Source organism: Podarcis pityusensis (genome assembly GCF_964106645.2).
Source record: "Podarcis pityusensis genome assembly, chromosome: 5".
Lineage (NCBI taxonomy): Eukaryota > Metazoa > Chordata > Lepidosauria > Squamata > Lacertidae > Podarcis > Podarcis pityusensis.
The window spans coordinates 49,019,448-49,034,935 of record NC_138032.1 but is presented as its reverse complement, the minus strand read 5'-3'; the positions used below and the strand labels follow the sequence as shown (position 1 = coordinate 49,034,935).

Below are 15,488 nucleotides of genomic sequence, written 5' to 3'. Positions count from 1 at the left end.
TTTTACAGCTTATCCTACAGCTAATATGGTAACTAGAAATTGCAGTAGTGAAGCTTGCACTACATTTCCCATTCTACTCTTTGATCTTGACTTCCACTCCCTTTATTAGCTATGTATTTAATATGCTCCCCAAAATATTATGTAGCAAGAAAATGATAAAATGATAGGACTTACAAAGTGAGCCAACAGCAAGGAAATACAATCCAGAATACATGTCATTGACAGGCATTTTTAAAAACTGACGAAAAAAGTAGTCCAGGTATTCAGTAAAAGCCACTTTTCCCCCTCGAGTCTGCTAAAATTTAAAATGCATTATTGTCTATATCTAATTAACCACTTTAATTATAAGATCTATTAATAAACCTTGATTTTCCCTTTACAATTAGCCTTGTCACATATATTTCCATGATTGCTTTATATTACAACTTATAATTATATATTATAAAAAATATGCATACACACTCAGGAAAAAGTTTAGCTTTGTATTTATAGAATGTATGTCTTCTATGAAAGTTGAACCCTAGTCTGAAATGGCCAGGTAAGAAATCATGACATTCATATGCTTGTTTACCATGTTAAGTGTTTTTTAAAAAATAGAACTGTACAATGTCTATGGACTATTCCAGAGCTGAAATAAAACCCAAGTATGTGATTTAAGTATCCATATATTTCCTATTACCATACCTCTCCCTTCTCTTCCTTTGCTATCTTTTTCCTTCCTTCCTTTCTCTCTCCATGAAAATTTTAACTGTAAGTTCCTCGGGGCAGAAGCCTGTCTTTTGCTTATGTTATTCTGCAAAGCACTATGTACACTGATGATGCTACATTAATAATAATAAGTTAGAAAATAACGCAAGGACATGATTGTTCGGCTGCATTTTATAGTGATACTTTCGTCATCACATCAAACCTTTATGCTGCAAGTTGTATAGCAATCAGGAATGAAAAGTGAATGATTGATCAAATAATCTTAATGTAATAAGAAAATCTTTAGACCAAGAATTCCCCTGAATTTTGCTTGCACTACATTTGCTTGCGTTCTCTCAAAGTATGAGCATCAGCACTTGAAAGTGCCCCTTGCTTCTGACCTCTTTTGAATTAAACACATTTAGATTGTATCAACAGTGTCATCCACCAACCGCAAGACTAAACAAGCAGAGTTTGCTGTGTTCACTCTTTCGCTGCTAGGAAATCTGAGGTGTCACTACACAGCCACCTAAGAAAACTGGTTCCCTAGCAACGTTTACTATACCAAACGTCTAAGAGAAAGTAATTTGATTTTTTAAAACACAAATAATAATGTAAGCATTTGCTGTACTATAAAATAAGACTGAGGGGAACCTTAAAAAAAAAAATATGCTAGTGGCTGTCAGGAAATGACCATCAGGTGCTTTTCATATCTGCTTAGACGTATTGCTGCCACTTCAGGTCATTTCATAGGGTGCAAGCAAAAGGAACTCTGATCTGCATTCTCTACAGCATATGCACAAATAAATAATAAATACTGAGACACGACTGAGTGTACATCTACCTGGCTTCTATTTTCAACATGCATGCAGTATTTTCATACTGTTTGGTATGCCGGCAGGTATACATACTGCTGTATTGCTGGTATCTGCTTCAAGCAGAGATTTCCCCCCACCCCTAACACTGTACCTTCTATAGTAATGCTGGGATATAAAGGTATTTACTCCATCAAAGATTGTGTGATGCAGATATCATTACAGGATCTGATTAGATCATGGTATTCTAATAGAGATCAAATAGTAGTTTTCCTTCTTTTTTCCAGTGTCTATAAATTATCCCCTTTCTCTGTGCTATCAAAGAATGTTAATTTTAAAGGTTTGATCTAGGGATTCCCATGTAAGTGTATAGTTATTATAGGAGGAAAAAGAAAAGAAAGAAAGAAAGAAAAAAGTAAAAAGAAAGAAAGAGAGTGCTGGAACATTTTTAAGCAGTGTAATCAATATCTTTTGCTTTGTACTTATTTCCCTGTAACAATGACCAAAAAGATCTACTTCAGATTTGGAAAACCAGCTTTAAAGGAAAAGCTAGACAACAAAAAGCAAGGAAGTACTCACCTCTTCACGTAATTTTATCAACTGCAACATGAACGCACAAAAAAAAGATAAAAAGGAAAGAAATGGCAGGAAAGAAAGATCAGTTGTGTGACAGGATACAGAATTAACATTGACAATTTATCTGTTTACATGTTTAGCATTTAAAAATCACAGACAAACACATTAAAAGAACCTAAACATAGACTACATGCAGAGTTTTTTGAACGAATAAAGATCACTTTCTCACACTGTCACATTAAACAAAGAGAATAGTGTGAAATTCTCTTTTAAACCACATCTAAGACACCATCATGAAATAAAGGGGAATGACTTCATAGAAGTCTATAATATAAAGGGGGAAAACAAGTTTACTATTCCTCTCTTCTAAGATAGTACAGTTGAAGTGATTTTGTATATACAAGTTTTCAGAATGTTTTTCTATTTTTTAGTACTGACACCTGCCTTTTTATTTCTCTCATATATTATCTTGATCAGAATAACTATAGTAAGTGGCTACTGAGGCATCAGTTAGATTGTTTATATCTTGCAAATGCCTGCTCTACTTTAACACAGCTACTTTTAAAAATCATAATATGTCTATGCAATTTAGTATAGCATATTATTACTTATGTTAAAAATGAATGGATGAACAAATTAACTAATGTAATGGTACAGAATTACTGTACATAACATAATTTTGACTACACTATCTTTTACAGAATTTATCTCCCAAAGTTATTATCACTGCTAACCCTCCCCCCTTTTAGTTGCCTACTTTTACTAAAACTACAGTAGCCGGGATCCTTTCAACTGATCTAGTCAGTTATACTTCAAAATATTCTTCATTTAGAACATTAGCCACTTGTGCTGGGGTACAAAGAAGCACACCTATTCATTTGCAACAAATACAGAAGGAATGATGGCTAGCTACTAAACAAGGGTGAATATTCTCTCATTGTGGCGACCTTATTTTGGCAATTAAGGTGGCCACTTTTGCACTGACCACACCAATTTATGCACTAATTTTAAACAGATAACCTTTTTTTCTACAGCCAGGAAGTTTCCAATTAAAGAAGAAACGGAAGATGCCCCCTTAGGTGTCACTCTAAAACTAAAAGATGTACCGCTGCCAAACAAATCAAGAGATGGTGCTTCTGATCACTAGGAAAGCAAGCTGCTGCAGTTAATAGCTCTTTAGAAAAGAAGCTTTCCAAGGATCTGCTATCAAGTAAACACACAGGCATTCTCTATCCCCATCCCACCTGCCCTAAAATTTAAAGCCCTTTGCTAGCAATCCCTCTTTCATTTGCTTTCTTGCTTCCCCCTCACTTCTCGCAGCACTATTCCCACCCACCCCCCACACCCTTGAGGTCACCATTCCTCAGCTGGCTGTGATACTTTAAGGGCCAAAGTTTAAAACTACTTTCCTGCAATAGAGACCATTTGGGGCATGACACTCTGCCACAGTCAATGAGAGTTTTAAAATGCTCCACATTTGTTTTTTCAATAGGTCCCAAACAAAAAAAAAATGTTCTATCTTGTTTGTGCTGCATGGCTGAATTTAAGCTCTGCATAGAATTTGCAACTAAGCTAAGTAATGGCAGATTTTCTTTTTTAAATGATGACTGAAAGAAATTCATTCAAATTAACAAAAGATTTTCCCCCATTTAACAATGATGGCACTCGATGAAATTCTGCAACTGCTATTTTAAAAATGTGCTATATAAAGCTTGTCAAATTCAAACAGCATTAAAATGTGTGTAGCCACCATTTTAGGTTATGATAATCAGCATTTTTTCTGAAACAAAGATTCTCCTTTTTTCCAATTTGATACAAGCGGTAATCTGTTCCTTTGTAGACTAAAAAAAAAAATCTGGTTTACGCTGGTTTGAACCAGTGGAATCTCTTGTGGCTAAGCCTTCTGCTGTGAGTAGAATCAAAACTGCGTCGCAGAGTGTGTGCACGTCTGTGAGGCACGTCACGTGACATGGAGAACTACCGAATTCCCCCCCGCCCAAGAAGCTGATAACGCTACTGCCGTCTCTGCCCGCATACAGATAACGAATAAATGCTGAACTCTATTAAACGCCCTTTACACATTATCGTGGGTCGAACACACAATTTTCTGAACTTGTGATGACAGTCTATTTATTTTGCTATAAACTCTCGGCATGTAACGAACAGATTTGTGACTGGTAATGATCTGCTCTGCCAGGGCTATATGAAGTGATACAGACCTCCTTTAGATCTTGGGGAATTAAATTGACCAACTTCACCCCCTGGTCTGTTTCTGGAGTTTTGACACACTTTATGCACAGCAAGTCCAAATCTTACATTATCAGAGCTTAGTTGTCAAAAATTAGGTAACCATATCACCACAAAATATTTATGTTCTATAGGTAGCATATATGCTGCCTTGATGTACTTTTTTTTTCATTTTAGACCAACTGGAAAAGTCTAATTAAGAATTTTCTCACATTAGCCCAACAAATCTAATTTCAGAAAGAAAACAGAGTTTCATATCAAATTGTGGAATTTGTAAATACCAGATGAATGCCCAATATATTTTTGCAAGCAAACAATTTATTAATGAATGATATGCTTCTTTTTCTGAACAACAGACCCACCACCCTCTCCAGTAACTGCAAAATATTAAGTGGAAGGTACAACTTAGTACTGTATTGCTGCATTGAAGCAACTGGGCCTTTCAAGCGATTTGATGAATGCAGCCAGACATAATTACAAAGACCAGCTGAAAATACTAGAGTGCTTAAAATACTACACTGTATATATATATATATTCTCATTTTGTGGTGTGTAATGGACAACATTTAATTGTTTACTATAAATTAGTAAAGTGTGCTCCTGGAGGGAAAAGATAACCCAACTATGAAGCATCCGGTTTTTCCCTCCTGCCTTTGTACTGCAAAATGTGCTACATCTGATTATGTTTCACTCGATTTAAATTGGAAGAAAATTAATCAACACAAAGCCAAGAAATTAACTAAATCCAGAATATAGTGAGCCCAAAGCCATTTATCCCTATCAAGGATGTTTCTTTTTACAGAGAAAAAGCACAAACTGGGAATAGCAGCTTTTACATACATTAATATACCTATCTTGGGTCTGCCATTGCCTTAAAGTAGGCAACAAATCATGAAAATCATCTTAAGACAATGTTGTCAACAGCACAGAACCAAAATGCCACAATATAGAATTTCAAATATTTCACATTCTTTATTGTTTCCAACTAAGAGTCGTTCGCAAATTATTTGATATCCAATTCTGTATACGTACTAGAATAACAAAGTTATACCAGTATAACTCTGAAACACCACTAGACAGAGTGAATCAACAGGTAACATATTCCTCACAATCACATATGCTTAAATGTATTACACACAGAGTTCACATTCTCAAAAACTGAATATGTTTAATATTACTGACACTGATCTAGAGCTCCCTGACTTTAGAAGTTTCTAGCTCTCTTGGCTAAGTCTCTATTCAGATATTTATCAGGTGGTGTGAAGAGGTCAATACTCCTACTTTGCCAAAACCCAAGACAGTTATTTTTATGCAGCATCTGCTTTTCAGTGATTTATGTATTGATTTATGTTACATTTGGGGATTAGAGTGGTGGACAAACCACTTTCATTTCTGCAATTTAACCTTAACCTGATTAAACGGTCAAACAGCAGCAAATGAATTTGACAGATCCACGACTTTTAATATATAAATCAAGGTGTTCTACACTAGTGTTACAGAAATGAATCTGAGCATTGGGCATATTGAAATTCTTCACACTTTACATATATCCTTTGGGTGCTAAAGCTATAAGGCTTTCTAAATCTAGGCCCCAAAAGAGCTGAGTGATACAGATTGATAATTGTGCTTTCTCATTATGGATAGTCTTACTAGTAACATGAAACAAGAAATAAAGTATTATAGAACATTTGACCAATATCCCTGAGAGGGAAGACAACCAGGGCTTTTATTTAGCAGGAACTTGCCGGAACTCAATCCCAGCACCTCTCAGGTGGGCGCCATTGCCATTATAAGAGAACAAGGGATGCATTCATGGTCAGTTCCGGCACCTCTTTTTCTAGAAAAATAGCACCGAAAAAGACAAATCTGTCAATTTTGGCAAACTAGGGTATACGTATAATGTCAATATTTAGGAAAATGAAGAAACAATATTTTCTTGCGTTTATATTTTGACCAACGTTTGCCACAGAATATTTATTGAATTAATTTCAATTAGCTTCTTCCTCCTTTCATAAATACACAATCTACAAATATATCGCTGACATACGTAAAAAGTATCAGTCAGTAGTTTTCAACCTTAAAGGCTGAGAACAAAAGTAAAAAAACTATTCTACAAAATAATAAACTCTGTTTTAAACTAGAGTTTGTATCATAACTTTTCTTTCAAGGCTGGTGTCACATGTAATTTACTGTGCAATCTGAAAACAAGCAATAGAATTTGAATCCAGAAGCCTAAACCTCTTTTTTTGAGGTTTGAACTTTGTCCATGGTATCTGAATGTCCAATGTTTTTTGTCTGAAAATGATGCCCACTTTTGGAATATCTTTCAAACTTATGGGGAGTTTGGACAATACCCTTATTAAATAATTGCACATTAAGAAGCTGTAGGCTATAAAGGCAGGACCACAATCTAGTCAACATTATATGCTTTATAATCCCAATGATTTCAATAGGAGAATGAAGCATAACTCTGTTACAATACAATGGAACTTAAAAGTTCTTAATTAGCAGTAGCTGGGTCCTTAATTAGGCTATATCCTAAGTGTATGAGCTAATTGTAATGTATTATGCAATATATGGCAAGTATAGAACTTTGCTCTCCAACACCACATGTTAAAAGAAACAATAATTTTACATACAAATGTATTCAAGTATTACCAAGTTTTTAGAATTAGAAACATTATGAAAGGAAAGTTCAAATTGAAATCAGTAAGAAACTTTCTTTAATATTAGACTTTCTTCTAACTTCACACACCATTTCTTTGTTATTAGGCATTTAAAACTTCAATCTAATTCTGTCAAGTTTGAATTAACTTCTTCATGTAGGAAGGTCTCAAAGTAGGCAAACCTGGGAACAGGTCTTAAAAAAAACTATAGCTAAAGCTTTATATAGATACAATAATGTGTTAAGCTGTGAAAATACTTGTTCTTTAATAATGGGGGGGGGGATCCTACTAGGACATTGGTTACAGTGTAATGAACACTGAACACAATAAGATTAATTAACAGGCATATAGTCTTCCCTTAAAACACTAGTATTTTATACTGTATCTATTCAAATGGTATACTTTTGAGCATAATTTGCAGTTTTACTCAAGAGAAGAATATCTGATTCAGAGAAGACAACCTACATAGAAACAGAGAAACTGTCAGATTCTGAAAGCTCATTTTCATTTGTTTTGCCTGCCAGTGTTGATTTAATTATGCTTCATTCTTATCAAAGCGGCATTATGTAATTTTTTATTCCTTTTACATGTGTTTGAGGTGAAGACCTTGGCTTTGTCGGCAAACATTGTGTTTCAAGTTATTCCTTAAGTACCAAATAATAAAGAAGAAGAGAAGAAAAGATTCCCCCCCCCCTTTTTTTAAAAAACGAAAAGATAGCAGACAGCGATCACAAGGTAAAGGGTTAAATTGTAAGATCTCCAAGAAACATTTTGAAGTTGATTAAGACCCCAGCTTTGCATTAAACAGTATCACTTCCACATGAGTTGTTACTAATGCTGTTAAGGAGCAGCTTGAGAAGCCCAGTGTGCCAATGACCTCCTTCACCCTCCAGCCACCCACTAGGGCTTCTTGATTAGCATCCTACCTGGATCTCTGAGGAATTCCCATCATCCCCTAGGAGCTCATTCCGCACCTCGTCACTGTAGGCAATCCGTGACCTTTTCTGTAAAACAGAAAGAGAAAGGGGAAAAAAATGTGAGCAAGCAAGGCTCCGGAGTCATCACTATCAAGGCTGATCATCTCAAAACCTCGAGAGCCCTCTAATGGATACCCATTTGATGGAAAAATCTCTAAAGAAAGTTATCACAAAGTAGTTTTGACAACAGGATGTCAAATGCAATACAGAAATTACCAGCACTTTTGGCGGGATCTTTAAATTAAATCCCTTCCCCAAAATGAAGCTAGCAAAGCACAGCATACACCGAAAAAGTTTTTCTCATTAAGTTCAATAGGAGCAAGCCCCAAATCCTGATTTTCATTCACTGAATTCCCTCCCTCAAACCAAATGATCCCTATGTCATTTCACACTTCCCTAACTCTGTTTAACCAAATAGTCTGATTATGTGAACCTCTTGGATATACGCCAGGTCAGAGAGAAGTGATCTTATATTTGAGAGCAAGCAGGAATTACAATCTAATCTTTATATTTGGTATAGCTATACCAAGAATGGAAGTGCAAATATCAAAACAACAAATCAATAAGACCAGGGGAGATTTTTTTTTTATCCTGTTCAGTTTCCTTCCTATACTGTACTGTATTAAAAAACTTTTAAACAAAGAACTGCTACGTCTCAAAAGGCCGAACACAAAGCCTGAAATCCAGTTGATTATAATCACATAGTGAACTCAGTGCTCCAAAAGGGAAGAAAGCATGCAGACAAACAAGGGTTAGCTTTTTGTGGGGTGGGGGCGAGATTCAGCTAAACTGGACTGTAAGAGATCTTCATGAGTTGTTGCTGTGGGGAGAACTGATGCACTGCCTTTTCCTCAATTGGAAGCAGGCATCCATGATTAAACAATCTCCCTCCTGCACCGGGATACTAACACAGATTAGATTGCAAGGCATCATACCGGGCAATTCTTATTGGATTAAACTAGATGTGATAAAAATTGCAGCTTTGTTCAAAATCCTTTTGATGTATTTGGTCTTTTCCCATGGTGTATGAGGCAACTGGGGAATCCTAACATTGAGCTTTCCATGCAAGACACCTAGCTAGCTTCTGGGAATATGCCAAATGAAAGTTGAGCATGTAACAGCATTCAGTAGCCAAGCATGTGAAAAACCTATTACATAAAAACTGAAAAATTATAACATCACTGGGGAAAAAGCTAGCTTTAAACTAAACTTTCAAGCACAATATTTGAAAGGTCTCACTCTTTCCTGGCCCTCATGTGAACTGGTCTGTGTTCAAGCTACCACACTGCATTAATTGTTACAATTTGGTGCCCCCCACCCTTGAAAGCAAGATTAAAGCTGAGATTTGAATTCAAAATGCAGAATGTAAACTAATTTTATTTCCAATGTTTACATTTTTCTCCCTTCTTTGAAAACAGGTTTGCAGATTTAGCTGGCAATTCAATCTGAATGCATATATTGAATTTAAATCTGATACAGTGTATCAATTTTCAACTTTCAAGACAAAAGAAAAACGTTCAAACCGATCAATTTACAAACAAAATGCCAAATGAGAAAGCAGTTAATACTTCACCTTTAGTTTTAGACTTCTTTTAATTTCAATGGTTATTTGTGGCACCCTTAACATTATGAAACCCCTAGTATTCAACGGAGTATATATACTAAAGCCTTAGTCATACAAACCATAGAACTTGTATAATGGACATAGCATATCCTACCCCCTTTTTACTATTTGGATATCTCAGACACAGCAGTTTCATATTAACCAAGTAAAAGCAGTCTCTACAGCATTAAAGGAAATGGGAACCTTTAAAGAGGCTGTGGTATCAGAGCTGCCTGTTTAAATTATTCATTTCATCACTATGGGGGACTAAAACACTCTGCAGTATGCAAGAATATCATATGGAGATGGGTTTTGTTTTTCTCTTTTTTCACCAAAAAGCCAACAAATTGGCATAGATTGCTCAATTATGATATTATCCTATTTTTTGTTTGATATACATCAGACAAGGAAAGAAGTTACAAATGCATGTCAATACATGATCCAATCTTTCTTTTCCATTTAAGATTTTCAGTTTAAGATTAAGTTTAACCATACACGGTCAATAGCTACCAATAGCAATGGTATTTGTGCCATTACAGATATGCAACCGCAATGATCTGAAAATAGCCTGCATTGCCCATATGTTTGCCCATTAAGCAACTGGACTAACTGTGTGTGCTTTTTCAAGCCTGCACCAGAGTATACTCATATGTGCACACACACAGAGAGCTGGGAAAGATTTTAGTTTAACTTCCTCTTAATTCACTGCCCAGGTTTGGAAAGGAACAAGTGCTTTTTGCATCAAGGAAAATGGGTGTGTGTGCATGTGTGCACACCTGCATGTGTGCACAAGGCTTACAGCCTAAATACACATTACATTGATCACAGCAAGTCACATATAAAACAGGCTCTGTCTCTTGAGAATTCAAAAGCTCCCTCAGAGAAAAGTAGTAAAGGCCAGAGGGGATAACAGGCAAACACACAGGGAAGCAGAAGCCACTAACTGCCCCCTGTCTATCTATTTTATTATTTCTTCTTGAGTGGCTAATTGTCTCTAGGGACTGAGAAGAAGATGAGTAAACATAATTACACATGAGATAATTTAAAAAAAACCCCCAGACATATTGAGAAAAGCAGGCAGTGTGCTCTTCCCACAATTTCCTCCCAGCATCCTCTTTGTCTCAAGGAGAGCTCAAGAATTTGTAATTCCTAATAAAGGGTTGGCGAAGTAAGTAAGAGCTCAAGAATTCCAAGGCAGACCCTGGCTTACATAGTGGCTGCTTTGGACATGAAGAATGTCATATGTAAGCAGGCTCTTTAAAAAACCATGTAGCTTGGGTTCAGTACTGCGACTGGGTGGCTCATGGAAAATCACTTGTGACTAATGGGGACTTGACCAAGTCTATGAACCTGGTTGTCAGAGGCACTGCCATTCCACCAGGTTCCAACATAAAAGGGAGGAAGCTGTAGCTCAGTGATAAAGCATGTGGTTTGCATAGACAAGGTCTCAGATTCAATTTCCCACATATCCAGCTTAAAGAATCTTAGGATGTAGGTTTAGAAAAGACACAGCTTGACACCTTGCATAGCAACTGTTAGTCAGAGTAGATGGTATTGAACTAGAATGTAGCCACTTGATGAATCAGGAGTCTGAATAGGCTTAAAGCAGCTTCATATGTTCACACACCTCCCAGCATTAGCGGGAGAAACCTCAGAGACAGGTGTATATTTTACTGTGACATGAAATAATAACCCAGCCCTCTCCAAGTTCCTCTGAGAAGGGTTGGGGAATATTTCATCATGCTGGGCTTTGGAGAAGGTTGAAATAGTACTTATTTCATCTCGTGAGATTACCACTGCATGAAAGGGGATATTACCATCTACATGAAGCCATTAGGAGTTTTGGAGCAAAGTGTCATAAATAGGGGGATGATACCCAACTCTATTTCTTTGTTACATCTGAAGCAGGAATGGCCTTGAGTATCTGGATGCAGTATCTGGATGCAGTTGAGGACTGGTTCCAATAAATTAGTAAATTGCCTGCCCTCGATGTGGTCTTATTCTCCCTGAAGGAACAAATGTGTAGTTTGGGAGCACTCCTGAAACCACCTCTGTCACTCAATGCACATGTAACCTCAGTGGCTAGGACTGCCTTTTGCCAACTTCTGCCTCAGTGGCTCTGAGGAGCTTTTGCTAAAGCATCTATGGCTGTTCGTGGATGGGGTAGCTTGACCACTGTCGTTTATGCACTGGCAACCTCACAGCCGGATTACTGCAATGTGTTCTATGTGGGACTCTAGGCAAGAGACTGCGGCTGATGCAAAATGCAGCAGCTAGGTTGATTGTGGGGACAAACTGTCACCAATGTATCACGCCTTGATTGTAAGATTTGCACACCCAGTCTGCAACCAGGCCAAGGTGTTGGTACTAACATATAGGTATTAACATTCCTATACTGTTCCAGAACAGGTTATTTGAGAGACCACCATATCTCTTATATATCCAGTAGATCACTAGAGTCTATTGGAAAATTTCTGCTGCAAGCTCTGAAGATATAAGAAGCCTACTCCACAGTAACTTGGCACAGGGCTTTTAGTCTGGCCATTGTGTTCTGGGGAACAGCATTCCTGTTGAGATATGACAGGCTCCCACTACCTGCACTTTCTGGGAACAGCTGAAGACATGTTTGTTCCAAAAAGCTTTCTTAGCTGGCTAAATGGGTCTTTTCCAGGAGGGTCTATTTTGTATTGTTTTAGTTGCATTGGCTGTTTTTTCCCCCAGTTTTTAACTGTTTCCCCCCAGTTTTTATGGTACATTGCACTGAGTAGATTGTGTAGAAAGCAATTAATAAATTAAAGATATCATCATCAATAAAAAATATTAGTCCTCCCTCAGTTCTCCATATGTTGAAGATTGAACATCTGCAAGCAGGGAACCTTTTCTACTCAGGTTCACTCCATGTGAAATTTGAAACCCTGACCAGGATTCTACAAAAGTAGAACAGGCTTCCAAGTGCAAAAGTTCACATAGACATATGGGAGCAGCAGTGGTGATTCAACAGAGATCATGAAGCCATGGAGCTCCTCTGTGAGTGCCAACAAAATATGCAGCTACGAAAAGTAATGCTGGCTGCTAAACCAGAATATGTTGACCCCTGGATTTGAAATATACTTTTTGCTATACAGATAAGAAAACATAGCACTAGCAACAAGTAACTTCAATTTTTTTAAAAAATGTATGTGGTAATTCTTCAGGCATCTTCTGGCACTTGTCTGCCTTATCCCAAGTTTCTAAAACCTGGAGGTGGTCACTGGGTCTATAAAACAGCATCTATCCAAATAGAAATCTGCAAAAAAAATTACATTGTTTTGACAGAGCTTCATGTTCTATGGAGATTTTGTTGTAAATTTGTTTTAGTTCAATATAATCTACATCAATAGCAAAGCTAACATTTATTGTCACGGTCCCTTTATTATCATGATCTCTCTCAATTATAAAAGAAGCAGTTTTATAGAACAACTAAACCTTTTGACTACAATTAGGTCCGACTCTGCCATATTCATTAATAAATAATTTGATACTACTTTTGATCACAATTTCATCCCAAAATGAATTGATCACATAAAAGACCAGGCCTTTGAACTAAAGTGCCCATTTGTTCTCTCAGAATCTAGCTAAAATATCAATACAGTACTCTCATTTGTCTTTAAAATAATAACTTCAAATAATCTTACTAGTCCCCCTAAGTGAAACAGATCATCACTAGAAATAGCAGAAGAACAAATTCTACCTTGCAATCCTATACCCACTTACCTGGGAGTAAGCCAGAAAAACTCAATTAGACTTACTTCTGTGTAGACATGTATAGGATTTCACTTTTATTGTAACAATTATAAAAGGTGCTTTATGCTCCTAATTTCACCATTCTGTATTGAGTGTAAATTTGTACTGTAGCCAAATGCAGGCATAATAGTTTGTGCTGGAAAATGTCACACACACTGCTACAGTTTGAAGGAACCCAATTCATAATGCATTTTATAAATAGTTAATGACTTCTATACATAAGCTAACCAGGCAAATCAAGAAATTGTCAACATTTTTAGTCTTAGTTGTCAGTTACTACTGTCTACTGCTACTTTATATGTATGTTTCTGGAAGAGACAGAAGCTTTACAGATTCTGTAATCCAATGCCTTTTCTGGGCAGCTCGATATGAGCTTAAGAGTTCCTATACATATACAGATTCTGCCCAGCAAAGGGCTGTCAAACACAAGTCCCGTCCCAGCACTCCTGACTCTGTGTGTGTGTGTGTGTGTGTGTGTGTGCGCGTGCACACACACACACACACGCAAGATGCACTGTGAGCACAAAAGTGCTGCTTAATTCTACTAGGCACAGAAATACACATACGATTTGCTTATAGTTCAAGAGAAAGGTATAGTTTTGCACAGCAAAGGGGAAAGGGTATCTCAATTCAGCTTACCAAGAGTGCTGCATTTTTGAAAGCATTAATAAAACCGAGCGTATACCCGCTAAATGACCCAACTCTTTAGGACAACTCTCTGGAACTGCAAACTCAAATGCCTACCAAATGTACAGCACCATCTAGACGACATGAGACATTATTCACTGCCCTTCCAAAGAAATCAACCTAGAAGTAGGCATGCTCTCTCTCCTCAAGTGAATGGATTGGTCAGCTGGCTGAGTTTTGTAGTTCTAGGCATAGTTTAGTTTGGTGAACACAAAAGTTTACAAGCATTACCATGGTGTGCGTGCAATAGCTTATAAGGTCAGTTATTGCACCCATCCTACCAAGTGGTGAAGAAAATTTACACCAAGTTCAGATTCCGAATAGAAGTGGGCTAAAACCTGGTGAGATGTGACCTCAAATCCGGAAGTAAAATGGTTATTGAGTTAACAAGCCTAATGCAGTTGCGTAGGTTGGCTTCAGAATTCTGGATACTAAACCTACTATACCTTGTTATGAGGTTCAGAACACAGAGCAAAGAAGCCATAAAGTCTGGTTTATAATCATCCATAACCTTAAAAGTTCACACAAACACAGATAGCAGGCTCAGACTGTTCAAAGACTATTCCAGTAGCTACTTTAAATGTACCACAATACACAGACCTTACACCAAGGAACAATTTGATTCCAGGCAGACATCACTTGGTAAAGGAACAGGATTTTTTGCATACTGATTCTCTTAAAGCCCTGTTCAAACAGATACACTTGCTCAGTTCTGTCTGGCAATTTGGCTTTAAACAATCTGTCTGCTTGACCCAAGTCTTAACATTTCCCAACTGAACTGAATATATTCACAGGCAAACACAGTTAAATTAGAAATGAAATGAATTAATTCAGCTTAAACAAATTAAGAACTGTGATCTGCAGCACCACCCCAGTGTGTAATTTTACATGTGTAGCAGAGTACATGTAGCCACAACTATAAGAATTCTGCTAAACTACTAATCTGAGCATAACAATGAAGTTAGCCTATTACTAAATCATATGAGAAGTTAATTTCCATGGGCCACACATGGCAAAGCAATTGCTTAAATTGCTTCACCTGGGAATTTAATACAATGTTATCATCAGACCAGCCACATGGTAAATAGATTTATAATACTTTCCATGTGCTAGGTTATGTTGCATATGAATTAAGCAACAATCTGGTATTACAATACAATCAGCTCTTTCCCACACCTGGTGGACAGTATTTTGTTAAATTACTAGCTATACAGCTACATCAACAACATAAAGCTGGGAAGAGCAAGGGGAAGAGAAACAATCTTCATGGCACATGACCAATTCCACATAGTAAGTAAATGAGATGTAGATGGGGAAAGGTGCCCAAAATTATCAGCCACCCACATCTGTACAGCAAAATTCAGACTTGTTCGTTTCTATTCAGTTTTGGTTCTAGGTTTCCATATCACATGCTTTAAATTAATCACTGGTATTCTGCAGTGTTCAT

General features: G+C 37.0%; 1 protein-coding gene across 4 annotated transcripts in view; it reads right to left on the bottom strand.

The window, feature by feature from the left end:
- Positions 1 to 15,488, bottom strand: part of VTI1A (vesicle transport through interaction with t-SNAREs 1A) — a 242,338-nt gene that overhangs the window by 185,836 nt on the left and 41,014 nt on the right. For 2 of the 4 annotated variants that reach the window (XM_081006458.1, XM_081006456.1), the window contains exons 4-5: positions 7,918 to 7,995; positions 2,082 to 2,102 (exon numbers count right to left, since the gene is read on the bottom strand). In XM_081006458.1, the coding sequence (XP_080862584.1) occupies positions 2,082 to 2,102; positions 7,918 to 7,995 (99 nt within the window). The remainder of the gene's footprint in view (positions 1 to 2,081; positions 2,103 to 7,917; positions 7,996 to 15,488) is intronic. The other 2 variants (XM_081006459.1, XM_081006457.1) reach the window with 1 other exon arrangement.